Source organism: Nelusetta ayraudi, unplaced genomic scaffold (assembly GCF_046127955.1).
Source record: "Nelusetta ayraudi isolate G7.1 ecotype Tasmania unplaced genomic scaffold, CSIRO-AGI_Nayr_v1 ptg000002l, whole genome shotgun sequence".
NCBI lineage: Eukaryota > Metazoa > Chordata > Actinopteri > Tetraodontiformes > Monacanthidae > Nelusetta > Nelusetta ayraudi.
Window position 1 is genome coordinate 12,653,235 of NW_027466052.1, and position 27,801 is coordinate 12,681,035.

The window sequence follows — 27,801 nt, forward strand, 5'->3', positions numbered from 1 at the left end:
AGACTGAACAATATTCAGTCAACATTTCCATGTCCAGTCAAATTCAAGTCCACAACTGACGACACAGCGACATGGAGACGAGAGTAGCTGAAAGTAACTTTATTTTAGTCTCAGCAGGATTTTTACAAAACATACAGATGTGTACAGAGAGGTAGTGGCAGGAATCCGTCTCGACCCACTCTCCCTCCACAAGCTCAGCACGGAGCCGACAGAGTGCAAAATACCACAGTGGAGCAAAGACATCAGCCGTCAACACCGTCCCTTCATTCAGTTCAACGGGAGGATTGAGAAGGCTCAAGACATTTTAGGTATGTACAAGTTTCAACATTCAGGACACAAAGACACAAAGCACGATCAGCCATTACACAGATTTTTCAAAAGAGACGGCGGATAAAACAAAAAGGCTCCAGTTTTTAAGTACTAATGGCCTTCAGGGAGGACAGTTTTGTTCTGCGCTGATTCAGAGGCACTAATAATCACACAAAAGAGATTAAAGATTTTTAACATGATTGTATAGAACAACTTTTTCCACGCGGTATATAAAAATACTGTGACGCCACTAATATTTAGTCATGTGTGATAATTATTATTATTTTTTTTTTTTAAAAAAAAGGTTGATAGAAACTTCATGTAATAATATAAAAGTGTATAAAAATGAAAGTATATAAATTCCCTCATTTATTGTTCCTCAAATGCCTCACCCAGTCAGGACATTTAACTATGAATAAATAAAGAGAATCCTGACACTCTTCATCAGATAGGAACTTCACTTATATAGTATATTAATGTTATTCTGGTGAATGATACAAATGGAATATCTAGATATGCTGCGTTGACACATTTACTCTGGGAACAAACGCTGCATGTTGTTGCCTACACAGCAGTGCTGGCTAAGTACAGTGCATTTAAGAGTGCTTCAAATTTACTAGTGGAGCTGACTAGCGGACAAGCACGTGCGCGTCTGCGAGTGTGTGTGTAGTGTGATTGTGAGATCCTCTGGTTAAAGAGGAAAACTGTGAATGTAGCTGGTAGATACACAAGACTAAATATGTGAAAAAAAAAAAAGATTTAACAAAATATACAATAAAAAAAATTGAAAATCGTCAATCTTTTAAAGATGCTCTCCGTAAATATTGTTTGAAAAATAATACTGGTGGAGATTTCTGTGTGAAGATTGGCAGGATTGGGTGCAGGTCTCTGCACTGTTTGGTCCGACAGCTCTGACTGACTGTTCCAGCAGCTTCTTCCTCAGCTTTGTGTTCACAGAGTGAAGGTGGACAGGATGTTCTCCTGACTGGAGGAGCGCTTGTAGCCCGACGTCGAGCTGAAGTACGTCTCTCCGTCGGTGCTGATGTCGTCGTCGTCGTCGTCATCGTCGTCGTCGTGCAGCGTGTTCAGCAGCGGGGCGGAGCTGCTCTTACGCCTGGAAGACACATCGCAGATTCAGATTCCCTGTCGCGACCTTTCCTCTTTTTTTCTTTGCTGGTTTCGCTGGTCTACCTGATCTCAGTCTTCAGAGCTTTGAGCTGGCTCTGCAGCTGCTCGTTGGACTCCTGCTGCTCGTCCAGGTCCCTCTGCAGCTTCTTCTTGCCGTGCTCCAGTCGGTCAATCTCCTCCTCGGCCTCGTCCATCTGGCGCTTCAAGGCCTTCAGCCGTAGATTCAGCTTGAAGGGAGAAATAACGGGCGTGAGGTTACGGGGCGCGAGCCGAGACCACGATGTGGAAAAATCCATTCAGTTCGGTTCATTATGACAGGATTTAAATGTGAGGGAAAGCCAGAGCGGGGGGGTCCTACTTGGTCCTTTTGATCTTGCAGCGAGTGTTGCTCCTCTTCTCCCTGCATCACCATCTCTTTGACCTTCCTCTCCAGCCTGCGGTTGGCCAGCTGCAGGTTGGCGCGCTCCCTGAAACACACGGCGCCATGAGACATCCGACGCAGCTACGCACCATCCTGACACACCTGAGTGCGTCGTCTGTGATGTCAAGTGCAGAAACCCTGTTCTTAATATCAACACTGAGACAATTAACGTTTAGAATACAGATTCATTTAACATTTTACCCATCATTTTATGAAACAAAATCAAACATGTCTACTGTTTTTTCCCCCTTATTTTCAAACCGGTATTTTTCATCCTGGACCGCAGTAGAGCAGAAAACAGCATATTTAGCTCTAATTCTACAGTTTCACACAATCTTAATCTGTTTTAGTTTTGTTTTTAAAGTGATGTGTTGTTACAGGTTCCATATGATTCTTTTGTGACAACGAACGTGCCATTTCCAGAAGAGTTTCAGAACAGTTTGTGTTTCAAAAGCAGGTCTGAAAAGATGTTAAGGATAAACTGTTGTTACTGTTATATTGTTGATAGACGCTGGTGGAACTGATGTTGGGTAACACCACGTACGTCTTTTAAACAACATGCTTTTAATGAATGCTATAGCTGGAAATGGAAAAATAAATAAAACAAACTTTCAGTTCTCTTGTGTTTGAGGATTCACGGTTGAATGCTGCTGACCAATACATTCATTCCATCAACTCAACCCTGATCTTCAACCTCGAGGTGACCACCTCACTCCTTATCTTTTAAGCCCATCCCAGCGACCTCGTTAGTCCAATCTCTTGGTCACCCATCCTTCATCTGTCACCGCCTTGACTCGCACAGCGCAGCTCCTCTGTATTCCCAGGTGGCCGCGCCTCACCTCTCCTCCGCTTCCAGCCTCTCCTCCAGCTCCTGGATGCGCTGCTCCAGTTGCCCCACCAGGACTTCTTTGTTGGACTTCTGCGAGCCTTCCAGATAAGACACTCGACCCTTCAGGTCTTTATTCTGCGGGGCGAACGCCAGGGGGAAGTCGTTTAAATCCACGTCAAGTCACTTTCTCAAAAATATAAATAGGAGGGCAATGTGATAATGAATACAACTCGATGATAAAGGACTAAAGACACAGATGAAATGAGTGGGTTGATGCCTGGCTGCGGGTTTTTTTTGCGGCGCCACTCTGTGTGTATTTGTTGTCCTCCAGACAGGAGGGTGTGTACCTGTCTCTCCAGAGCAATCTTGTCACACTCCAGGTCCTGTCTGCTAGCCCTCTCCTGCAGGAGTTCATTCCTCATCTGCTCCACCTGTCAAGCCGAGTCCAGACACTGTCATCACCACAGTCCCACACAGTCTGATGACATTTTTTTTTCTCTCTCTCTCTCTTTTCAAATCAGACGCTGAGTTTCAGGCTGCGACAGAAGCCGCCGCCGCCGCGCTCGGTGAGTCAAAATGTGAAACAATAGACCTGTTGATGCTCAAAGCCTTCGGTTAATTGCTGCGCTGAGCGGGACCGTCCCGTTTGGCTGCATTCCACTTTTCTGAAGGGTGCTCCGTGTAAACTCTCAGTGACATACGGCCACGGTTAACAAATGACAGGACTTTATGTAGAAGGACGTGTGGTTTCAGAGGACTTACATTACGTATTGATTTAAGAGCGTCATTTCAGGTCAGCAGAGCAGCACGGTTAGTAAGCACAGCGGGGGAATAAGGACACAATTAGCTTAGCTCACACTACACAGTCCTCCTGTCAGCAGTGCAGTCCGTCGGCGTTCCTTTATTAAGACGTTTTAAGCACTTTGTTTATGTACACTGATAATTAAACGCCGAGTGACATCATTTTTTCCCTCTTTAGCCAACCTGCCAGTGGAGCCGAGGCCACTGCTGGCTTTGCCAACTAAATAAACAAACATCAGAAAAGTCGAGCTCGTCACGCCGAGGCCCGGATGAGGATTTAAGCGAAGCCGCCTCTCCCGGTTTTTTTCAGCCGCTCCTCAGTCATCACATGTCCACTCAGCGAGCATGAGATCAACTGGCGCGAGGTGCCGACCGGCTCGGCGATAGATCAAAAGAGAAGCGAGCGAGGCGGCAGGAGGAGGAAGAGGAGGAGGAGGAGAGAAACCGGTCGATGCGGCGGTGATGGTTCTTTCTTTGGTGAAGTGGGCGAGCTTTTCGAATCGGCGATATTTTATGCCAATTAGCGGGCGACGGCGGGCCTGCCTCCGATGAGCGATGGCCCCCGTCGCCGGCGCGCCCCGGCGCCGTGCTTGAGGGAGCTGAATCAGCGGAGTGGAACATACAGCGAAACTAATCTGCTTTGTGAGAGACGGCGGGGAAGGAGAGGGGAGATTACTCTCATTTAGACAGGAGAGGAGCACCTGGTGCCAGGAGAGACGCAGGTGTTCTTCCTGCTGCCTCCGCTGCTGCGCTGCAACCACCGCCCCACCAGCCTCTCCCCCACCCACCACCACCACCACCACCACCAACCCCATAGCCATGCACCCTTCCCCCGACAGACGGAGGAGCGCACACACCAGCACCCACCTGCACAGCATCGAGCGACACACACACACACACACACAAACACACACACACACACACACACACACACACACACACACACACACACACACACACACACACACACACACACACACACACACACACACCCTTGTTCCCCTGCAGCGGCAGCCGACTTGGCTGAGCCGAGGCCACTCTGTCACCGCCACACACCTCACGCCTTCCTCGCTGCCAGGATGTTATTTATTTATATATTTTTCTTTTCTTAGAAAAGAGCTTCCAAACACACCGATGCGTCTCTTGCCGTCCCCCGATGCGAAAAAAAAAAAAAAAAAAAAAAATTGCGTGTCAAATTTTGGTCGCAACCCCTCTGACTCTGGCAGGGGTGTCTCGAGACATCACAGAGGTGAACAGCCAGAACTTTACATTTACTCTTGTCACTGTAGTTTGTGTGCTTGCACTTTGAAGAAAAAAAAGAAAAAAAATCAATGTTTTAAGACTTAAGCTTTGCTACATGAAACACACGTATGTAGTATGTATTCCACGCTCAATGTTTCACGCCGCAGCGAGTGTGAGGCGTTCAACTGCACACGGCAGCATCGGATTAAAGTTTTCTGCCGTTGTCGGCACTAAACTGTTATTATTAAGATGGAGAATCATCAGCTAATGTACATTATTTTTTATTGTTGTTATTATTCTTGAACACAAGTTCATGATCATATAATTAATAAATATACTGTGAGAAATTCATAGTAAAGTTCATTCAGGTTTATAGATGTAAAATTCATGGAGAAAGAACATTTTTTGACCCTGCCTCTTAAAAAAAATCGAATGGAGAATCGTTTGAACCGGAACCGTTCAAATTCAAACGATGCCCAACCCGACTCAGGCGGTAGGCCTCCACAGGGCCTCCGGGCGGGCGGGGGGACTTTAAAGTTTGGAGTCACAGAGGTGAAGCGAGACTCGTGACTATGCGCGACACACACACGCACGCTGACGTCACAAGTCGCGATGCTTTGCGGTGTAAAAAGCAGTTATTTGGAGATACATCCCTCCTCTGATTAGTAAGCACTCCGCAAAAGAACAAACAGCCACCCTAAAAGCACCTCGCACTTTATCTAAATCTCGCTTTGTGGTGCCTCCGTCAGCAGCTTTATCAGCCAGGAAGGAAAACTAGCTTTGTGCAAAAAGCCCTGACTTCAGGCACAAAGGGCTGATTTTTCTTTTTTCCTTCTTTCTTTCAAGGACGCTACTGAAGGTGATTTCTGAGTAAACTCCACAACCTGAAAACCTGAGACATTTGGCAGCGGGCACATTTGGCCCTGGAGGTGTCTCTAGTAGCTCAAGCTTAAGGGGGGCGGGGGGGTTGGATGGCTTCTCTCAAGACCACGCTGGCAGAGGGCCGAACTGCATGATTACGCAAGATCGCCTTACAAAGCAGGAACAGGCTCTACTTTATCAGAAGTTGAATTAATCTGGGGAACTGGTGGAGGGTTGGTTTGATTTTGTGAGGACGCACACGAGAAAGAGAGAGAGAGAGAGAGAGCATTAGCGTAGCACAAAAACCTGCTGCGAACCGTGTGGGCTGCTCGTTCAGGCCCGTTTCTAAGAACATTTTAATCATTGGACGGCGATCATGTTGATTGTTTATTTGGCAACTGGCGACAGTAGTCATGATGTTATAGGTGGAGGACAAAGCAACGGGAGGTCTGGACATTGTTTAGAGGTTAGGATGGGAAGTGAGACACGTCTATGAGCACATGGAGAACAGGTCAGTGACACAAGCGAGCGCAGCGATAACAACACCGAGTTCCTGTGTGTGTGTGTGTTGGACCTGCTCTCTGCCTCGGTCTATCCGGTCCATCAGCTGGTCTCCACCCTGACGCTCCTCATCCAGGTTCATCTCCAGCTGATTGATCCTCTCCTACAGACCCCAACCCAAGTAGCAACGTGTGACGGTCTGGGACTGGATACTGTGCAAAGCTCCAGATAAAAATCACCTGCATTTTGGGTGTGAATCGGCTCTTATTCAATTACATACCTCCATGATTTTAATGTGCCGGGCTTTGTCTTCTTTGGCGTTGGTTCTACTCTCCGCCTCCAGCTCCAGTTCTTGGACCTTCTTCTCCAGCACCTTCTCCTTGACCACGGCCTCGTCTCGCTCCCTCTGATACCGCCGCAGGTCTTCATCTTGATGCACCAACTGGCAGAAGAAACGACACGCACAGACTTGAAGAGTCTTTATGGCCCGTGAGCTCATTAAAGGACTCACAGCACTTTACAAATGTTTTGGATAACACAAGTAAAACTGGAGCAGGCGCCGCTGATGGAAATTACATCTCATTCTTTCAAACGTTTTTTTTTTACATCCTGTCAGGTGTTACCGGTGCAGCCAAACACCAACTTAGTTGCTGTTATGGGAAATGATGATATTGTTCCCCAGAGTGAATAATGAATGTGGTGCTGCGGTCTGTGTTTCTCCCGGTGTGCACTCAGCAGTGCCGCCACCCCAACAGCTGGGAAACTGCCCCCGCTGCTTAATGCTCACACAATGAAAATTAATCATAAGCCGTAACTTGTGACCTATACCATTAGAGCAGAACCGATCCATATTTCATTGTGTAAATACTTAAATGAAAAACAATCAAGGCCAATGAAACCGAGCTAAACGCCTGTGGATTTCGGAACAAGCGTATTGGACGAATTAGAAAATCCCTCTGAAGTCCGAGGATAAAGCAAACTAATTCTGAAAAGCCACAAATTTGTTCTCCCGCCTTCCTGTGCAGAAAGAAAGACCAACAGAAACACAGGTTGTGCTGTAGTCACTTTGGCTTTAGTGGCCCGATGACAAAAAGGGAGATTTGAGAACAGCTGGGAAAGTGGACTAGACCGGGTCCAATCGAGAGCGACCAGTTCTGTCAGGACCATGGCCAGGATGAGGATGTGAATCCTGCCAGCGCGGCTCCAACAACAATGATAACTCAACACTTGCATCCTCGCCTTCCTGTGCACCAGCAGGAGGACTGACGAATACACCGCGATGGACAGAGGCAGGAAAAACCAGCTCACCGACCGTGTCCAAACATATACACTTACACTCAATATAGGAAAAACCTGCATCAGCAACACCTGGATGAGTTACAGAACTAAAACTAGCAATAACATTTAATAACAAAACATAATATATAATGTAAACATTCATTAACACATGACATATATTTTAAGGTTCAGTCCGGTATCCAGTTCTTATAATACATCCATGGTCGCACCTTCATCTCGACCAGATCTCAACGTCCTGAAGCATTTCGCCTTCACTGAACCATAAAACTGGACTGTTTCTTTGCGGTCACTATGAAAATAACCTCGACTGCCGCGCCTTCTTAAACAAATGTTTGATAAATGTGCGGAACGACTTCGGCCTCCCTTACTCAAATATGAATTATTTACGTTTATTTCTACAGGTAAGAAAAACATTCCGCACATTCCAAAGTGTTGACACAGATCAGATCAGTCACTTGAATGCAAAGATGTTTTCGATGTTTGAGCGCGACGGTCATGAAGGAACGACCCGGCAATCTCGCAGTGATTCTCATGCTTGGCTGTAACACTAGCAGTGTTTCCATTCCCCATAGAATGGGGAATTTCACGCGAAACCTAAATATGGCAATAGAAAACTGGTAACGGACACACCTAAACTTCGGAAAAACTTCTCAAATATCGCTAAAAGGTTTTTTTCGCTCTCGTGAGGTGGTTTTTGAGACGCATCGATAAAGAGGAATGTCACAAAAGTGTCAAGGAAACACTTTTTTGGCATTTACACGTCACTGGACGTCACGTACGGGGTCAGGTGACCAGTTGACTTCAAGTGAAAATGGTGCGTTATGTTTGGACGGAATATTTTTTACAAGTAACGAAAGAGAAAAATATAACAACCATTCTTGACAGCAAGCAACCATAAACAAACAATAGCAATCTAGGAGTAAAATCTCTTCCTGCGAGATTTCGCGAGAATTGCGGCCTATGCGCTTCACACCGTTCAATGGAAACACCTGAAAATCGCAATTGTACTTTGTCGAAATTTTCCAAGTATCGCTTTTCTTTTGCGAAAGACTGTCATGGAAACGCAGCTACTGATTAGGGTGGTGGTGGGAAAGAGCCGGTCTCGGCTCAGCTACTCTGTTTTAATATCATGTTGTGGTTAGTGGGGGGCAGTGGGGAGCACAAATACCTAAGTGGTGACATCTTTCTAAAGGAGCGGGTGGTATTTGGAGGAGGGGGCTTAAACTGGCTGACTCTGAACAATGGCTCATCATCCGCCGTTCTGCATGGGAGGCCTCGGCTGACTAATGATGTTCCCGGCGTGACCGCTTGAACCGGGCAAACGTGTGGCCGTGAGGGCCGGGGCCGGGCTGGCGTGGCCCACTACTGTACCTCCTCCTGCAGGGTTTTGGTGAGCAGCAGGTACTTCTCCAGCTCCTGGCCCTTCTCCTTCAGAGTCCTCTGCAGCTCCGTCAGCTCACGACGGTTCTTCTCCTTGTAAATGTCAATCTGCTCCTGCAGCTCGCGGGTGGATGACTGGGATGCATCCACAATATCGTTCATCTACAGACACAGTGACAATGGGGGAAGAGCACAGCGAGAAGAAGAAGATGACATAAAATGTAAAACACATAAAAAATAAATGTCTTGCGGGTTTACTTTGATTTGTCATCTGGCTCAGAAGTGACTGAAAATGTTTTACTTCATCAACCCAATAACCATCTTTGTAATCTCTGCACACAAAAGTGATTGTCTGATTTACTTTCTAAATAAATAAACAACTCAGCAAAGGATTTGATGGGGATTTGGTGGGAGTGTTGTTGTACCACAGACTGGAGTGCACTCACTTCCCTCTGGAGTTTCTCCACTGTGCGGTCCAGCAGCCGCCTCTCGTCCTCGATGTTGTTCTTCATGGCCTTGAACTGCTCCTTCTGACTTCTCTCCTCTTGGAACCTCTCCTCCAGCTCTTTGTGTTCGCTGCTCAGCTTGGTCAGGTTCCTCTGGAAGACGAGAGGAGCATTCGAGTCAGGCGGTCAAACTCATGGTATGGATCAACGTGTGTGTTAATGCTGCCAACCTCACCTGCACGTCCTCCAACCGGGTGGTCAGCGCTCGGTTGGCGCGAGACATCTCCTCTTCTTGCTCCTTAATTTCAGTCAGTGATTCTTCCAGTTGCTTTCTGTCTCTCTGTTAAGCAGGCAGACGGGATTTACTCGCGCAGTCCGTTGCGACGGAGCTATAAATTGCCTTTGCGTGTCGCACCCTCACCTCCAGCCGGCCGGCTCTGTCGCCCTGCCTGCTCTCCTGCAGCTTCGCTTCGTCGATGATGCGGTTGAGCTTGGCCACCTCGTTCTCCTGCTCCTGCGCCCGCCTGCGCAGTCGCTCCGTCTCCAGGGTCAGTCGTCCAGCCTGGCCCTCCACTGCACCCTTGGCTGCCTCCACCTCGGCCTTCTCGCGGACCACCGCTGCGCTGCTCTGTGGATCAGAACAGGGCACGAGGCTTGAGTATAAAAGAGGCAGGAGTCTGTGACACTCGAATGAAAGCAGAACAAAGATGCGCGGCCAAACAGTTGGGACTCCGAGGCCTCCGGCAAACAAAAAGCCACTCAGAGCGCTGGGTTTTCTAACTGTCGCTGTGGAGACGGCAGTACCATGAATTCTGGTCAATTTCACACACTTCCCCGTAAAACCTGAATCAGGACATTTAAACCAGAGATTTGATGAAGTTTTGCCAAACGTGCTGAAGTGAGATAACATCCAGGGTGCATTAAATAACTATTACAACATCCCTTGTTCATGAATGAGGAGTGTTCCCGTCTGACTGACAGGTCAGGGAGGCACTACTGTATGAAACAGAAAACAAAAAACATCCGAGTGAGAAAACCACACGGAGACGAAGCAAAGAAAACCCGTCCCACTGAGTTGGACTGACGACTGGTTTCAGCGGCAAAGACTTGCTTTCCTGAATGACAATGACTGTCATCGGTTTGCTTTTAGCAGAAAATTTTGACGTGGAATGTCAGAAAACCGGTTTGTCGGCGTGCTAGTACACCCGCGCACTCAGAACCACTGAAAGGATAACACACACACACACACACACACACACGCACACACACGCACGCACACGCACGCACGCGCACGCACGCACACACACACACACACACACACACACACACACACACACACACACACACACACACACACACACACACACAGCAAAGTCTGAAAAGAAAGCGCAATGTTTACAACTGAGTACATAGGGTTAGAAGTCACACACACACACACGGGCTACATTAACGTTAACATAATCAGGGTAAAGACATAATCAGACTTTTATATCAAAGTCAAAGTGGGTGAAAGATGAAACGCCTGCTCAATTCACTGCACCAGGGTGACTCAGGTGACAGGAACTGTTTGGTCTGCAAGTCTTCACGTCACAGTGTGTGACCATGTGGCACCTCCTGTACCAGACAGGTGATGGGCGTCTACATGTTTAGGTAGCGGCCGGCCAGTCGGACCAGTTTCCCCAGCCAGCATCTCTTCCTCACCGGGTCATTTAGTTTGGTCACAGCAGGGAGAAGCCCTGCGCACAGTCAGTGCCGCCAGGCGGGAAGGAAGATAAGGCCGCCCGACCTCATCACCTGATCAAATACACACCGTGTGTTGTTTTTACCGCGGTTGGAATCAGGTCTGGGCACTGTGCAGCATTGCGCCACAGCGTGAACAAACTGAAGAGGAAAAGTGGTGATAATTACCAGAAATTAATTCAAGGTCCATGCAGGTATTTACGGATATGGTTTGGGTGTCACAGTAATAGTAAGCAGTCCAAACAAACTTGCCTTAAGAGCTGTTTTATGATCTCATATTTTTTTTCTCCCTAAAGATGCACAGAAATGTCAGCGATCAAAAGAAATGCCACCCTGATATGGATTGATCTAAATTTGCACAAACATTTCATCAGTCGGTGACTTTTGCGATGAGCTTGTGTTCTCTGAGGCTGGCATTAATATTTCACACGCTGTTAAACGTCCTGCGGGCCACGTTGCCGTGCTGGTGACACCGTGACGGCGCCGAGGGCGGCAGCTCAGGAACGGAGAGCGATGTGGGCCGACCTTTCACGGAGCGATTAAAAGCACGGACAGGACGCGTCCTCCGCTCCACTCTGACAACACGTGGAGAAAGTTTAGTTGAGCCTCCGCCTGTCCCAGTTCCCACACTAGGTCATACGTGTTGAAAACATGAGCAGAGACGGCCATTAACACAGTGGAAGAGGGAGGGGTGGGACTGAAGTGATTAACTTTAAAGATCTTTTGGGAGAGTGATCAACTCTTTGTTTTAATATCGACACTGGGGCTGAGCGATTTTGGACAAAAACAAAATTCCAATTTTTTTTCTCTGAAGACTTTAGTTTTTGTAAAGTGACGACATTTCCGGCCTTCTTGACCAAACAAAGATAAATCCCTTGGGATTAATGAAGTGAGAACCTCACTTTCACCAAACTTCACTTGAAGATGAGCAGGTTCTTCAAAAACAATGACAAAGTTCTTTTATTTGGGATTAAGTAAAAACTCAAATGAAACACAAACGAATCCCACTTTAAAAATGAAAGGTTTTTCTATCATCTTGAACAACGATGAATGAATAAAGTGCAAAACTTTCACATTTTGCAAACGCAAGCACGCGAGAGGAAAGTCGATTTTAAGATTTTCTTTATTTTAACATCGTCTTGAATAATAAATCCAATTTCAATTTAAAATCCATTAATCGCACAGCCCTAATAGACACAAACATTTCAGCTCTGCGGCAACACTGGTATTACTTAACAGCTTTGCAGACATGAATTAAAAGTTAATGGTTGATTGAAAGTGTCTCGCCAACCACTTAATCTTTAGAAAACATTCAATTCATCAGCTGTTACGTGTATCGTTTGTTATGTTCGTCCACTGAACGCAATATTTATCACCTACTTCAATAGAAATTCATCAAAGGCACGAGTCAAGTTCAGTCATGGGACACTATGTGGTAACATCTCACCATTGGAACTTTCCCCCTTTCCAGCTGAACTTGCACACCAGCTCAGCCCTTTGTGTGCATTCAAAGTGTTTGTCTAAAGTTGCAGATTAACTAACTTTGAGTCGTGTGTCGTGCAGAACAGAAATGTTGGCTCGTGTGCATTGGTTAAAGCTTGACTCTCTCATTCAGCGGGCGGTAAAAAAAAAAAAATGCAAATACAGCTGCAAGACGCCTGCAACAGAAATTCAGACCCGGGCAGACTGTGAATTTAATAGCTGAGCTGCGTCAATAAGTAATTAGGAGGACTGAACCTAAAAAGCATTAAAATAAAAGCAAAACAAAACATGAAATCTTTATAAACTCTTAGGCTGCAAGAGGTCAAGGTCAGATTCTTCAATCTTAATGATAACCCACTCAGAGCAGTGGAGAAATGCACAAATTTCTAAACTCGCTTTGAGGAGAAAATCATTGAGGCTTCATGTAAACAGACAGTTTGTATACTGAAGACATCCTGCTCTTGTTTTTCTGCTTTCCTACTTCATCGAGACAAAACATTTTGTTCTACAAACGGGATGAGAAATAACACAACAAACTAAGGCCAAGAGTGGGATTTCTTCCAATGAATTCCTTGTTCAGCTAATGCGTTTCAAAGTTTTCAACTTAATACAACGTCATATTACAGAAACTGTGAACTGCACTGTGCTTTTGGTTGTACTGTTTTTATGCCAACCTTCAGACCAGGATGTACTGGAACACATCACTTCCTTTTACTACAGCTGCAAAAACATGCTGAATGTCATTTCAGAAAATGGCCTACAGACACAAATAAAGCTTCTCCACACGACTCAATCGCGTATCCTCTTTGTCTTTTTTTTTTTCAACTGGTGAGCTCCTCCTCTCTTTCCTGTTCTTCCTGTCGTCAATCCTCACCCAGTAAAGTAAAACCTCAAAGTCACTTCCTCTTCCCGGTTCTGTCAAATATCACTTTTTTTTCCATTAATCTTTCCATTTGTAAAACATGAGACAATCTTTTAAATTCTGTCTTTTAGGAAATGGGTGACAATCCAAAGTTTCTGCATTAGCGACACGGGAAACTTGTAATGTAGTTGTTGTTACTTTACCACTGACATTTTTATCATCCATTAGCTTTTATTGTATTATGAGCAAACGCTTCCTTCCCGTGTACTGATCTTAATAATCTTGGACACATCAAAACCGTCAAATCAAAAGACATTAATTGATCTTTATTGCCCCATTCTCTCGTCATTGTTTGGGCGGCAAGAGTTTAACTGGAGGTTAAGCTGCCAAACCTGTTTGACATAATGATGGCTTGGAGTATTTTTTTCAGTCTGAGTGTTTTTAAATGTGACTTGCCTGCCTTTGGAGGAAATGAGGGACATCACTGAGCACACCAACAAAAAACAAAACAAAAACAAACATAAAAACACATTAGTGTGATTAGATTTGCTTTCTGTTGGGTATCACTTTAGCTAAATGCTCATATTAGGGGATAGAATATTTAAAAGAAAATCATTGCAAGCACTGAACAAGTGTGAATTAGCTTTGCCAGCACACGCTTGTGTTACACATAACACAGCATTCCTCATGAAGGAGGCACTGAGAGCTGTGGTTAACTGGAACAGAAGGCTTGTCAGTGTCTGAAAGAACGGATTGAAGTAGAAATTAAAATGCGACAGCTGAGAAGCTCTGGCATCTCTTTGGTCGAAAGGTGGACGGTAATCAAACCCTGTCTTGTCCTCGGAGAAGTGGAAACAAAATCCTGCTTTCAAAAGAGTCTCTGTGTGAAGCCTCACTGCAAGCTGGCAGTGTGTTTGCATGTAACGCGGCTTACAGAGAGAGCTTTCAGAATTGTGTTTCCCAGATTCAGATAATGGCAATATCTTTTTTCCAAAATTTAATTTGCAGTAAAAGTCCAGATTATCTATGTGCTGAAGTGCTGTTCAAGACTTTAACACAACTGTATTAAATAGAACATGTTTAAACCAACAATGTAAAATTGAGGAAAACGGGAAGTCTTTCTTTTTGGATTCAAAGTAGCAACGCTGTGAATCCAGCAGCACGAAGCATTTTTTAAAAGTCAAACAAAATAAGCAAAATAAAGGAACTCAAACCTATCAAGTCTTTAAAAACTAATGACTCAGCCTGAAGAACTTCAGCAACATATTTCAGACACATTTCAGTCCAACTCGCCAACTCCTTAACTGTCAGTTCTAAAATACAAATGTTCTTTTAAGCCGTTCCACTCCTGATATGATTCACGAGTACATGGTCATAGGGATTAAAAGATGACTCCACACGAAAACTATTAAACACACACACACACACACACACACACACACACACACACACACACACACACACACACACACACACACACACACACACACACACACACACACACACACACACACACACAGAGACTGTCTCTCTGAGCTCGTACAAGAGAGTGGAATGCGGGCATAACCATTAGTCTTCAAAAGGGATGTTAACAATGAATTGATAGTCAATGAATTGTCAATTAGGAATTTAATTGATAAAATTAAATTAGTCGCAAATAATTGAACATTTTTTTTACACTGGTAGTTAATATCATAACAGTGTAGTGGTAGGAAAGAGCAATTCACTTGTCGATAGTATGATGGTCTCAATATACCAAGACCAAGTTACTTTTAAACAACTTTAAAAAAGAAAAAAAAAAAAGAAAAGTTGAAACGTGACCAATTAGAAATCAGCTTAAAGTCAGAGGATAAATGTTGAGGGTGTTTTTACTGTTCACCAATGTAAAAATGGGTCACATTGGACCCTAAACATTATTTAGGGGTTAAATAATGTGTTCCTTACACATTTTTCATTGTGAAATTTAGGTTCTAAGGAAATAAAATCGCTGCTCATCAATTAATCGTTAATCGATCGATAAGGTCAATCAACTAACGATTAATCAATTAATCAATAATTTGCATCCCTCGTCTTCATCATTCTCAGTCATCTCAAGCTGAGATCCCTGCGTTGAATTTGCGTACCTCGACCTGGCGAGTTGATTTGACATCAGCGTTTGGAAGCGGCGGACAGGATCAACAAGCACAAGCCAGATTACTGCTGGGTTTGACACAGTCGTGACCGTCACATGACCTGCTGGCCACTTAGTTAACATTTGCGGAAACTGTTTCAAGCCGTAAATCTGTAAAGTTATCGTCCTAGCAACTTGAAGAACCTCATTTCAACAAGTGCAAAAGGTGTCGCTCCGTGCAGGCGGCGTGGAGATCCAGAACTTCCCTCCATTAAGTCCACTAGTGAACCAGCTGCTTTGCGCCTCCTTCCTCCACCGGCTCCTAAAGCTGCGCTGAGAATACGGCGCTATCATCAAACACACAGACCCATGCAGGAGCCTTTTACTTTAAAAAGGCCTGCAGGAGGAGCAGGGGAGGAGGACTCTCCACCGGTCGACATAATTTTTGACGATCAGGCAGCGAGGCTTCAGTTCACACCCAGGTGGAGATTACTGGAGAGGCAGCCAGTGATACAGGCAGGAAGGACACAGGCCAGAAAAATTAACCGCTTCAGCCCGAGCGGCAGATCGCTGCGGCGTCTCGCGCGGACACTGTGGAGTTGGGAAATGAAAAATACGGCGTTTGGGATTGAGGTTAGAGATGAGATAAGAACGTAGCCGTGTACACAGCGTGTCTCTGGGCTGTAGGTGAAATCCAGCCGGCGCTGGGCACGGAGCGATAAGCGCACCACGCCGTCACTCCGGCAAGAAAGGGAGAGCGGGGCTGAGACTTATGAAAGCCTCAATGCCGGGCGCTGTGGAGACGGAGATGCGGCGGCGGCAACGGCAGCACCCTAAAGAGGCTGAAATGAAAGAATCTCCCACAGGTCGGAGCGGGCGGGCGGCACTGTAACAGAGCCAGATCTGTGTGAAAAAGGAGCCGGCGGGGAGCACATTCTCCACTTTGACCCCCGGCATTCCTTGAATCAAAACTCTCTGCTGACTGCACCTCATCTTTCAAGTTCTTGCATAGCAACGCGCGCTGACACAACAAGATCATATTCACCTCCAAACGCGCACGGACAATGCTGACAATCATCTGATTTTGATGGTTTAAAAAAAAAAAAAAAAGGAGCCTGGCAAAAGATTTTAATCTGGTCAGCACTGATAACATTCCACACATTTCAACTCCATGCAAAACACAATGCAGCTTTCAATTGAAGACACAAACCAGGCAGGCACCCCAATTCTTTTTTTTTTTTGGGGGGGGGGGGTCAACCACACACCCCCTTTTTCCTTCAGCATACTGACCCACTTATTCAGCACATCCCAACCCCCGTTGCTATTGTGTGGAACAAACTCATCATTCATCATCGAGCGAGGGCCACAATTACCCCCGGCTCTTTCAGGGTGCACAGAGAAGAAGAGGGGCTGCGACACAACTCAGGGAACAGCACTTCATTAGATTAGTGATGGCTTGCCACTGCAATTAACTAGTATACAGACAGAGCAATTTAGTGCTCCAGTTTCCAGCATTCTTCTGTGATGGGGCCACAAAATATCAGGGCTGCTGGTGAAGGGGAGAAGGCCAGGGGGGGAGGGGCGGATGGGAGAGACAGTAAGCCTTGACATGGACGACTGTGGGTGCGTGGTGAACTTTTTACTACTGTATTGTTATTATGGTTGAGGAGCAGATGGTTTCATCTCAGTGGAGCGGCCTTGCATTCCTGATTCCTCACAACAGTAGATTTTTAATCATCTGTTTGCAGGCTCTGCTCTCTTTGCTTAAATTTCCTGGGAAAAACGATACTTTGTTGGAGCTTCCACTGATTTGGAAAGAGGACGAAATCATGCAGCCTCGCTGAGGAAACACTTCACTGGGGGGGATCTGTGCCCTTTGTGATATCAGAAAGTTGATTTTGGAGAAAGCACACTGTGAAAACAGGATTGTGCAAAAAAAAAAAAAGTAAAGGATTTTTTTTTTAATTCCACTGACGAGCTGGAGATCCTGAATCATCATGGTGATGTTTGCACAAACAGTAGACAACAATTATTTTAGTGTTAGTGCATAAGTCCAAAATTCTTGTTTCTATGCATCGTTCAAAAGGGTTCTGTTTCACATTTTGTGCATTCGCAGCTCACACAATAGTTCAATCGATAAAGCACAGATAAATAAACAGAGCTCCACAAAGACTTCAAAGTCCTCCCTGTGGGACACCAAAGGGAGGCTCCAGCAAGTGAGAGCTCTCTCTTTTTTTAGAAGCCAAACAAACAGTGACTTCATCTTTGCCTGTGTTGATAAAGAGCTGAGGGTGAACCCCCGACCGGCGGCGGGGCTCTGTTCCACTAAAGTAAATGTTCTCTCAGACCGGCACAGCAGAGTGCTGCTCTGCTGTGGACCCCCAGCAGGCCTGCAGGAAGCCAAGAACAAGGACAACTTCCAGTGTTGGAGACAAACAGGACACGCGTGAGTCACACGGCGATGACAAGCTGAAAGACAATGTGTCTTGAGGACTTTGAGTGTCCGGTCTCCTCCCGCCACACGCGGTTCATTAATCAGCCTCAGACAGAAGAGTGTTTTCCATGGACTTTGTTCTGTTTATTCGTTTTCCAGCAAGTTTTAAGAAACTTGTTCAGTTTGTTTTAAGATAATTATTCTATCTCACCAATGCATAAATTGAATATCTATCAGATATGTTTGTTTATTAACAAGTTTATTTACAGGACCAATGACCTCCCTGACAGTCTGCTTTTCTTCTGCTTTTCTTCTTTCTTTTTTTTAATTATCCAACATTGATTATTTGTATTGTGTCTCCTCATTTTTTTTCAAAGTTTATTTGTTAGCCCCATTAATTTAAGTTGACTCTAATTAAATTACAAGCCCATTGGGCTTCGTTTCATCCCTGCCCCATTGATTTTTTGATGTATGCTAAATAAATAAATTAAATTTATAAATGAAAAAGCAAATATCTCAATATAAAGCCTTTATAACAACTTCTAAATGAACACCAACTTATAAAAAAATATATAAAATTGCTGCGGGATAAAACTTCTTCATCACACATAGTGACGCTTGCTAATGAAACGTACATAAAACTTCTGACTAAGTTAAAAAAAAAAAGTGGCCTTGGCTGTCAGACAACTCCCCTCATTTTATTATACAAATAATGTCAACATTTCATCATCACGCCTTGTTTTTCCTGTAATACTTTTCTCCCTCGCAGCACAAGCTGAGATAAGAAACGCCTCCACGCCCCAGTGGCCAGGAGCCCTTTCAATTTAAATGAAGACGGTTGCGTTTCATTTTCTTGTTCAAGTGCGTCCGTTTACTCAGCCCAAACGCGTGAACTCAAGATGACCCTAATTTCACTGTGTCGTTTAAGGAAACGCCGGACGCTGTGTGCGGGGAATCTTATGGCCACTGCTGATCACCACGAGATGACCAGTAAAACAGGCTGCTTTGGGAAAGCAGCAGTAACACAGCGTCTGATGGAGAACATATGGCCCAACCGGCAGGGCAGCATGCGGCCTCCCCTGATGCGACGCTTATCTCCACAGCCCTCTGCAAGAGGCTGCGGTGTTTCTGGACTGGGGGAGGGTAGGGAAGAAGAGGAGCTGGGGGAGGATGGATGGAGGGAGGGGGGGATAGAGGGGGGGATAGAGGGAGGGAGGGGGGGAGGGAGTGGAGTACCTGCTTGGCCTCCTCCAGGGACGCCTGCAGCTGGCTGATTTCCTTCTCGTACTGCTCCCTCATCTTGTCCACCTCCTGATCGTGAGCGGCCACCTCCTCCTTCAGGGCTCCCTTCAGAGCCGTCAGCTCTCGCTCGCGCCTCCTCAGCACCTCCTCCTGCTCCTCCCTGGCCAGGAGAATTTCCTGCAGCTCCAGCTTCAGCTGCATCATGTCCTGTGGAGGAGAGTCAGCGACCGTTGGCCCACTTCAACGCAGACTCAAGTTGAATTCCTGAGTGTTGCCATGACCCTTGACACAGTTGTGAACGCTACATCACACTGTACAACAAGAACAAATATTTGAATTACATTGTTCTTCCTTTTTGTGGAATCAACGCCAAAGATAAAATAAAGTACATTCTGTATTTGCACAGAACAACTAAAAAAACTTTTCCACAGAGTCAAACAGGTTTTTATTTGTAAAACTGTAATTTCAATGGCTAACCTTGATGGTCACTAAATAAATGTGCTTGTTTGCTGTCACTGTTATGGATGAGCTGTTGCTGGAAGTCAAATGATTCACAACTGATATTTTTTTTTTGCCACTGTAATGTGGAAGATGTCTTACCGCCATGATGGCGTCTTTCTCCTCATCGCTGGCTGACTTCTTGGCCGAGTCGAGCTCGTCGTGCATCTCTGACAGCTGGTCCTGCAGGTCTCTGATCTCCGTCTGGTATTGCTCCCGCTCCATCTTCACCTGGAAAAGCCTGACGACACGCGCTGCATGTGAAAAGACGCACGCTGCACACCTACGGCTTAATTCACACAACTGTGGAAGTGTGGGTTCGGATGTGTAGGTCCCAGAGAGCAAAGCGTTTTAAAAAGAAGACGTCACTGATGTTGAACCAATAACGCATGACGACACAGAGAAGGAGACCGACGAGTGGTGTGAGGCCCCTCACTCAACCCAGTCAGGGAATATTTCACTCAACAACAATTCTTGTGTTGGGGAGCAAATTTAATAGAAAAAAAATGACTAGAGAAAAATTGAGAACTACAGATAGGAGTGATTTAAGAAAAAAAAAAGTTGAAAATGATCATTTGTATATCTAAATATATATATCTTGTATACATCTTGTATATCTATAAACAAGCTACAACAGCAGTTAATCATTAAAGTCGCTTGTATTTGAAATGCTGGGCATTCTAAATGTGGGCTTTGACTTTGCACTAATTTTCAAACTAAATAATGAACTCCATGTTAGAAATTATGTGAAATGTTAAACCTAGAAGTAGGGGACTCTGGTAACCATCACTGCCTAAGGAGTTCAACAACAGTCCCAGTCTCACAGTTCAAGTTTTTGACAATGGGTTTAATGATTCACATGTCAAGGTAATCATTACCATTTTGTGGGACGATATCACTCGAGGGTCTCTAACCACCAAATGGCAATTGTCATGAAGCTTTAAAGTTAAGTTCACAATGTTGCGGCATCAACATGACGCCTCGCAGCATCCAAATCCAGAACCATGATCAGCTTGAACTGGTACTTCTAACTTAGTTGCATAAATGTTATCAAGGCTAGAAATGGATCAGCTATTCTTCAGGGTCGTGTCTGTGCACTCACTCTTCCACTGTGCTCTGCAGCTCTGCCTCCGTTTTGGCCAGTTTCTCCCTCAGACGCTTGCACTCCTCGGTACTGCGCTCAAGTTCCTGCTGCAAGTCCTTCAAGTCCGTCACTGCCTTCTTGTCCGCATCGTTCTTCTGATGGTGAAACACACAATATCCATATTTAAGTTCTATTGAAGATACTCATATATGTTACAACGACATTATAACTCAATCACCAGCTTATCTATACAGGAGGATCCCAATATTTTCACCCATTGTGGAAACTTTTATTTCATAATCATTTTTAAAACAGAATTCACTTGTAACTGTGCAAATGTCACCCCTGGTATTAATACTGTGCATCCAACAGGCCCAGTAAAGGACTAATGAACTTTGGCTGTCTGCCAGACTTTTGCAAAAACTCCCTCTTCTTGTCTTTCTTGTCTGACTCCTCAGAAAACATGAGGAAATAAACATGACAAAAACACTGTGAATTACTAAGCAAGAATTTAATAGCCAGACATGAGTTGCTGAGGTTGGTCAGAGGATTTTTTTTTTTTCCCCCGTGAAGAAAGGCTTAGTTTTAATACACAAACAAGTATGTCTTGTTACCTCGAGCTGTATTTTCAGTTGGGCCATTTGCTTCTCCATTTCAGCGTTCCGCTCCTGCAGGGTTTTGGTCTGTGCAGCAAAGTCTGTGGACTACCCAGAGAACATGAGAGCACATTAATATGCATGATTTTTACTTGTTAGATGAAGTTGGGACATCCAAAACAAAGAAAAAAAAACAAGTGAGAATTTCATGTTGGGGCTCCTTTGACTCTTCCAAAGGTAACTTGACTAAAGATAAAGTCTCACCTTGCTGTCGCCTTGTGAAGTCGCTGTGGCCCGAGACTTCAGCGTCTGTATCTTTTCAAAGACAAGGTTGACCTTTCTCTTTGTCGTTTCGTCGGTGTCGTTGCTTCTGCAAACACGCGCATCGCAAAAAAGGAGACTTATCGCGCTTGCTAATTAAGAAAAGGTTTTCTAAAGCTGTTTGGGCAAAGTCGTGGGAACACGGTAATTCATTCTGAGCTCAGGGAAGGTCAGGAGGGATCAGCCTGCTTTGATGTGTCACCTCACAGCACTCACAACTTCATCACAGCTGACCACTGAACTCTGAGCCACATGCACAGAAAAAAAACACAAAAAACATACAGGCGGCACAATGGAACTGATGCAGTCTCTTTTCATTAGATGACTGTGAGCTGTACACGAGTCATTCTCACACACAATATATACACTCGTTTGACAGCGTTGCCTTATTTGCAATATATCACTTAAACAGTAACAACCTAGACAACAATCTATCAGGACTGCAACTCAACAGTGGGTTTGCCAGACTAAGGAGTAGCTTTGTCTTTATCATACACAACTGAGGGTGTGTTCATGCATCACTGGAGCTTTGAGAAGGGAGGATACTCCGGCCCACACAGCATATTTCATTTCTTACTCAAATTGGAAAGAAAAAAAAACTCTGGCAAAATCTAAAACACAGAGTCACAACTTGACAGCGGTGATACATACTTTTGATATATTGCAACACTGACACAAAAAAATCCACCCCTCAAAAATTCGGACCTCCTCAAACACATGATTTTCATTAAAACGTTATAACCCCTGCTGGTGAATGTTTGTCTTTGGGGTCTTGGGAATGTAGCTCAGTTTCAGCTCCATCTGTGTTTCCTTTCCTTTGTCCCGTGACTCCTGACCTGCTGCCTGACACACCCAAACAGTTTCCTGTTCTCTTTCTCTATCAGCACAAGACTGTAATACTTCTGGGCAACTCGAGAAATGTGAACGCTTTTGCCTGAGACACCAGTGTAACTGTTACGGATGGCGGGTTAACCGTACCTTGTGTTAAGCACAAATAATAAGTCAGACATTTCTTGAGAATTGAACGTGTGCATGAACCTCAGTATATTACTGGCCGCAGTTAACCTCTTGACCCCACATGCCTTTCTTTGACAAGACGTAAGCACCTGATTAGAGAGGCAAACACAACGTCTTTCCCATGTTTCACACTGCGGCGCAGAGAAAACAGGGAGAGAAAGTGGGATTCTGAAAACAAACTGCAGACAGCTGGATGCCTCGCAGCTGAGATGGGAGGCAGAAAAGAATGCATTCCTTCACTTTTATCAAAAACAGTCCGACTGTCTGCCAGAAGAACACTTTCTACCGTCATGATTAATTTTGCTGAGATACAACAAGTTGCTTTGTGGCTCTCAGATGTAGCAAAATGCTCACTTTGCATTTTGCTACATCTAAGACCCAAACCCATCCCCTCAACCCATCCCTTTTCACAACAAAGAGCAGCATTTAATATCCTCAGACAGGCAAATGAAGCCAAAGAAGATGTTAAAAGAGGCAGAATGACTCACCCATCTTTAAGGTAACTGAACAAAATCTGCTTGGCTGTCTCTTCGTTAGTTTGTTGTGAAAGCTCTTGTTGGCCTTTAAGGAGATCAGGCGTTGCCTGCAAATGACAAGAAATTAGGTACAAATAAACACTAATGAAATAAGAGGCATATATATATATTAAAAAAAAAGGTGTACCAACAAGCTGTTGTGCAAATACAAAGTAGAGCATTTTTATTTATTTTTTTTACCTGAACCTCTGTCTCGGAGCTGGACTTTTTGTCTATGTTGGACGAGGGCTTGGATAGCGACGCCGACAGTGATGACTTTGAAGCCCTTGCAGGTGGAGCTGCACCGTCCGGGCTGTCTTTGCCCTTGTTGGTAAATGTTGGTAAAGAGGAGCGAGTCTGGGGTTTTTTGTATCCCTGTATGAAGCCAAGACCTTTCGAGAAGGTGTTCTCAGGAGAGCCAGGGGCGCTGGTGGCACGAGACCAAGTCCTGGAGTCAGTCTTGCCATCCAGGGCCGTGATCCAGGAGTCCTGATTAGCGCCTACTTTCTGTATCCTCAGCTGCGACGGTCTCAGGACGTGTTCCATCGACGTGCCTCGATTTCGGTTGAACTCCTGTGAATAGGCGGAGCCATCGAGCAGGCCGAGGGCACTGTCCACGCTGCGTGAGCGCTTCCGGTCCTCTGGGTTGATGCGGTTCCGTCGGCCCGCCCTGCCCCTGCGCGGGTGACTGCCGTCTTTGCCATCAAACTTCTCAATGAGTTCATCGACGGCGGGAATGGAGCCGGTGTCAATGTCTCTGCCCGAACCGGCACTGAATGGGACGTAGCGGCGGTTTTCGTGACGGTTGATGCTGTCTGTATACAGGGCCTCCATCTGCTCGTCCAGCGGGCTCCTGCTGGCGGAGGGTGAGGACGAGTGGCGAGAGCGGGTGGATGACTGAAGAACCGGGCCGCTGGAGTCGACCCGACGGAGCGGGAGGACATCTGGCTCCCGGTGGGAGCGCTCCAAGCTGGAATTGGTGCTACCGATTGAGCTGGTGGATCTACCGGAGGTCTTGCTGTGCTCACTTGTGGGACTTGAGACCGTGGGGGGCTGCGCGGAGGGCACAGATTGGTGCTGGGCTTTCAAGCCCGTCTTGGACGGAAGTGAACTCGTGTCGGTCGGACGAGGTTTGGACTGCGGCTCGGCCACCTGCCAATGCGTCCTGTTCTGAGGCTGAGCAAGATGGCTTGGAGGCAAAGTCTGAGACAGAGCTTTGGGATTGGAAGGTGATGGGTCATTCACTGTCTGAGACAGGATGTGCCTTTTCTCTTGCTGGCCAGGAGCTTTCTTTGCGTCCAGAGTCGATGATGTGGCCTGGGACGATGGAATGGTAGATTTTGAGGAAGTACTCTGCTGACGGCTGGAGGTCCCAGCCCGAGGCAGAGGTCTTGAAGGCAAACTTTTGAAGCCATCCAGGCTGAGGGAGTTTCTCTCTGGATCATAGGGCTGCAGTATTTCTGGATGCTTCTGAAAGTTCAGGAGCGTGGATGTTTTCCTGTCTTGTGATTCCGTAATGCCATTTTGAGGAGCACTGTAATGATGCATCGTCTTCTGAGACCTGTACTCCATGAAGGGGCTGTTGGCTCCAGCCTCCTTCCCTCCCCTAAAATCATACTCGTCATAGCTGTCAATGAAAGAGCCATCCGTGTCGATGTAGGCGTTGGTGTTAGGGTCAAAATAGGACTGTGGACCCTTGTCCTGGTTGTTCAGAACCACATAGGGGTGTCCGTCTATACCTTGGACGCGGATGCTGAGACCGTATGTACCGGGTCCGTTACTGTGGGGCCTGGAGGGGCGAGACAGCTGAGTGTGGCCCTGCTGTGGTCCATTGTTAGGAATGCCAGTCACTCTGTAGGACTCCATCAGGAATGCTGAAGGAATATAAATCCCTCTCCCTGGATCAGGTGGCCCTCTGCAACCAGAGGTTCAGACAGGCCGTCAATAATGAGATACCACATAATTGATTGTAAACATGTTTAACCTTTGCACCCAATTTACCTCTAATGACATAGTCAAGTCTCAAAAAAATGTCTCTGCCTTCTCAGTGTTAACCTTTTCTCACTTTGAACATTTGTGTCACACTGCTAAACTAATGTGCAAAGGCTAAGTGATGAATGGGGAACTGGGCTAAAGTGGCTTAGATATCATAATGTTATGAGTGTGAAAGGCTAAAAACAAAAAATGATACGTTATGATACATAAACTTTTTCTTTTTTAGTCATAAAAAATGAACAGGTACAGGGTTAAACAGCCTTGCAGTTCAGTGATTAAGAGATATAGTAAAACAAAATGACTGTTTACCCAATGTGACAAATGGCAGTCTGTCCAAGTCAGAGTTCTGTTATCATCACAGTCCAGGGTGTTAATTAGCGAATATACGGTGTGGGTGTGGGTGTGTGTGTGTGTGTGTGTGTGTGTGTGTGTGTGTGTGTGCGCGCGCGCATACCAACACTACAGTTGACTGAAAATGACCTGTAACTGGACTCACAGGTACCTCCATTAAAAAACATATCAACGTTTTGTCAAACTAATTAACTGGCAGACCATCGCTGACGCCCGTTTGTGCCCGTATAATTGCCATATGGGCATGAAAACACAGCTGGAAATTTAAATTTAACTCTTCGCAGATATTGAGTTGTTCTTTAGATACATTTCAAGCCAGCGAAGACGCTCATTCGCTGCCACCAAGAGAGACAAAAGGCTTTTCACAGGTTCCTGTTTGCTTTAGTGATTAGCGACCCATTCGACCAGATATAACAATACAAGGAGAGACGAGATGGGTCTGGAGGAAGGCCACTGATAAGACTGACAACAATAGTCAAAGCAGGATACAGCACACAGACATTATACAGGTGAACACAGACCCAAAGACGAGACCGGTTAGAAACAGGCTGTCTTACAAAAGGGTTGTGACTTACGAGTAGTGCGGTCCCATAAATTGTGTACTCTCATTGTGAGGTATGAATATATACAATCAACACAACAAACGGCTGCCTCTGCACCTTAACTGCAAACAACCAAACATTCACATAATTGGAGTGATGTGCATTCATACCGCTCAACCAATGAGAGGAGGCCCATGCTAGCAGTCAGCGACAGTACCCTCAAATTACTTGGAGGCAGTTCAGTGTTAACTGGCGGTTTAGCTGCCCCAAGAAGAGGAAGAAAGCTTTTCCAAAAATACAGCTTCCTTTTATATTGCTAAAACTCATTCATATTGTCTAATCTCTTCATCTTGAAGGTCATATTGTTATTCTTCACCAAACTCAACCTGGATTGGTTTTGATTTGTTTGTTTTTAAGATTTTTGTATTCATTCATTGATTCATCTTTAATTTGATCAATGTCAATCATTCAGTGGCTGATGAGAATTGGGTATTTTCCCAGAAAATAAAGTAACCAAACCAAGAAACTACAAAACCACATGGTCGGAATGAGTCTTTTTAGGCAGCTCAATAATAATTTACTACAACTTGAGGCAAGGTGAATAAGTAACAACTCTTGATTGATTAATGCAATGATTATGAAATACAGTGACTTTGTGGTTTCTAGGCTGTGTCGCAGCAATGGCAACATCTAAAAGCGCAGACAGTTCAGCAAATGTGCAACTTGTTTCCTTTTCATTGGAAGTTCAGTCGAGAGGAGACCCACTCCATTCTGCCCCATTGCCCTCCGTGGTGCCTTCACTGACCCCTGTGCTGCAGAGCAGAGAGGTCAGTGCTGCGGCCAGGATGGATGTCAACACCCCAACTTTGATCTGCGCACAGGTTCAGCCTGTGCAAAGGTTTAACCAGGCAGATTTTTATCTTCTCATGTGAACTGATTAGTTGTCTGTGTCACACAGACGCTGCAGGATCAGTGTCCCCGGCTGCAGCGACCCACAACAGCGACAAACAGCGAGAAAACACAAAACTAGATTCGCGCGAGACGCCGAGAATTTACATTGAAATATTGTACAATTGGCAGTTAAGTCATCCCAAAACATAGACACATGATCATTTGATTAGAGAAAAAAAAGCACAGTCTCCTGGGGGGATAAATCTTCGAGTGCCTATCAAACGACGTGAAAGAAGAGTCTGGGTTCGAGACCGGCTCCGGTCGACGCCGTTTGTGGACATTTTAACGTCGCAACAGGTGGCAATAAACACCAGCAGCCGCAGATTTACTGTACACACCAACAAAGATTCCTACTCCCCGATTCCACGAGGCACCAAAGTGAGTTTATACGCAGCTAAAAGTGTTAGTGGAGACCGCCGAGTTTTCCCCACGCTTTTTCCGCCTATTTATTGAGTTTAACGGCTGTTTAGTGTTAACGCACCGGCAGCAGCAGCACGCTGAACGCTTGACGTTACCAAAGTTAGCTTGTTTTTACTCACCGGTTGTCGCTGTTTGTTTGTTTTTTGTTTTTTTGGGGGGGTGGGGTCTCTTTTTCAAGTTATCGAGGACTATAAAAGTTACTTGTGTTGCTCTGGCCGGCGATACAAGCTCAGACTGCGGAGCAACCTGCCCCAAGCCGCGGACGACTAACTTGACGTGCTCCCGTGTTGTTTGGAGACTGTAGGGGAGCGGAGCCGTTTGAGAGGAGCGCCTGTCCGTCCCTCCCGCCCCGCCCCGCCCCGCCTGCCCGCCCCGCCTCCAAAAACAAACACACAGACCTGCCCACCCATCCAAATCCTCGTCG

The 27,801-nt window shown here is 45.6% G+C and overlaps 1 protein-coding gene across 1 annotated transcript; it reads right to left on the reverse strand.

The window, feature by feature from the left end:
- Nucleotides 1-84: 84 nt before the first annotated feature.
- Nucleotides 85-27,690, reverse strand: cgnl1 (cingulin-like 1). Its single transcript, XM_076024791.1, has 19 exons — nucleotides 27,497-27,690; nucleotides 23,320-25,033; nucleotides 23,092-23,186; nucleotides 21,530-21,635; nucleotides 21,284-21,373; nucleotides 20,688-20,824; nucleotides 19,688-19,826; nucleotides 19,082-19,294; nucleotides 9,639-9,845; nucleotides 9,453-9,557; nucleotides 9,218-9,370; nucleotides 8,763-8,933; nucleotides 6,373-6,534; nucleotides 6,166-6,255; nucleotides 3,035-3,118; nucleotides 2,698-2,822; nucleotides 1,796-1,904; nucleotides 1,501-1,664; nucleotides 85-1,423 (listed from the first exon to the last, which is right to left on the reverse strand). The coding sequence occupies exons 2-19, from the start codon at nucleotides 24,982-24,984 to the stop codon at nucleotides 1,261-1,263; spliced, it is 3,978 nt and encodes a 1,325-aa protein (XP_075880906.1). The 5' UTR covers nucleotides 24,985-25,033; nucleotides 27,497-27,690; the 3' UTR covers nucleotides 85-1,260.
- Nucleotides 27,691-27,801: the final 111 nt, after the last annotated feature.

What these genes read in the sequence shown, in the direction of transcription:
- cgnl1 (XM_076024791.1), bottom strand. Translation starts at nt 24,984, where the DNA reads ATGGAGTCCTACAGAGTGACTGGCATTCCTAACAATGGACCACAGCAG. An exon ending in CTTCACAAGGCGACAGCAAG is followed by an intron (nt 21,374 to 21,529) that starts GTGAGACTTTAT and finishes TTCTCTGGGTAG; the next exon opens with TCCACAGACTTTGCTGCACA. An exon ending in CCAAAACCCTGCAGGAGGAG is followed by an intron (nt 6,535 to 8,762) that starts GTACAGTAGTGG and finishes TTCTTCTGCCAG; the next exon opens with TTGGTGCATCAAGATGAAGA.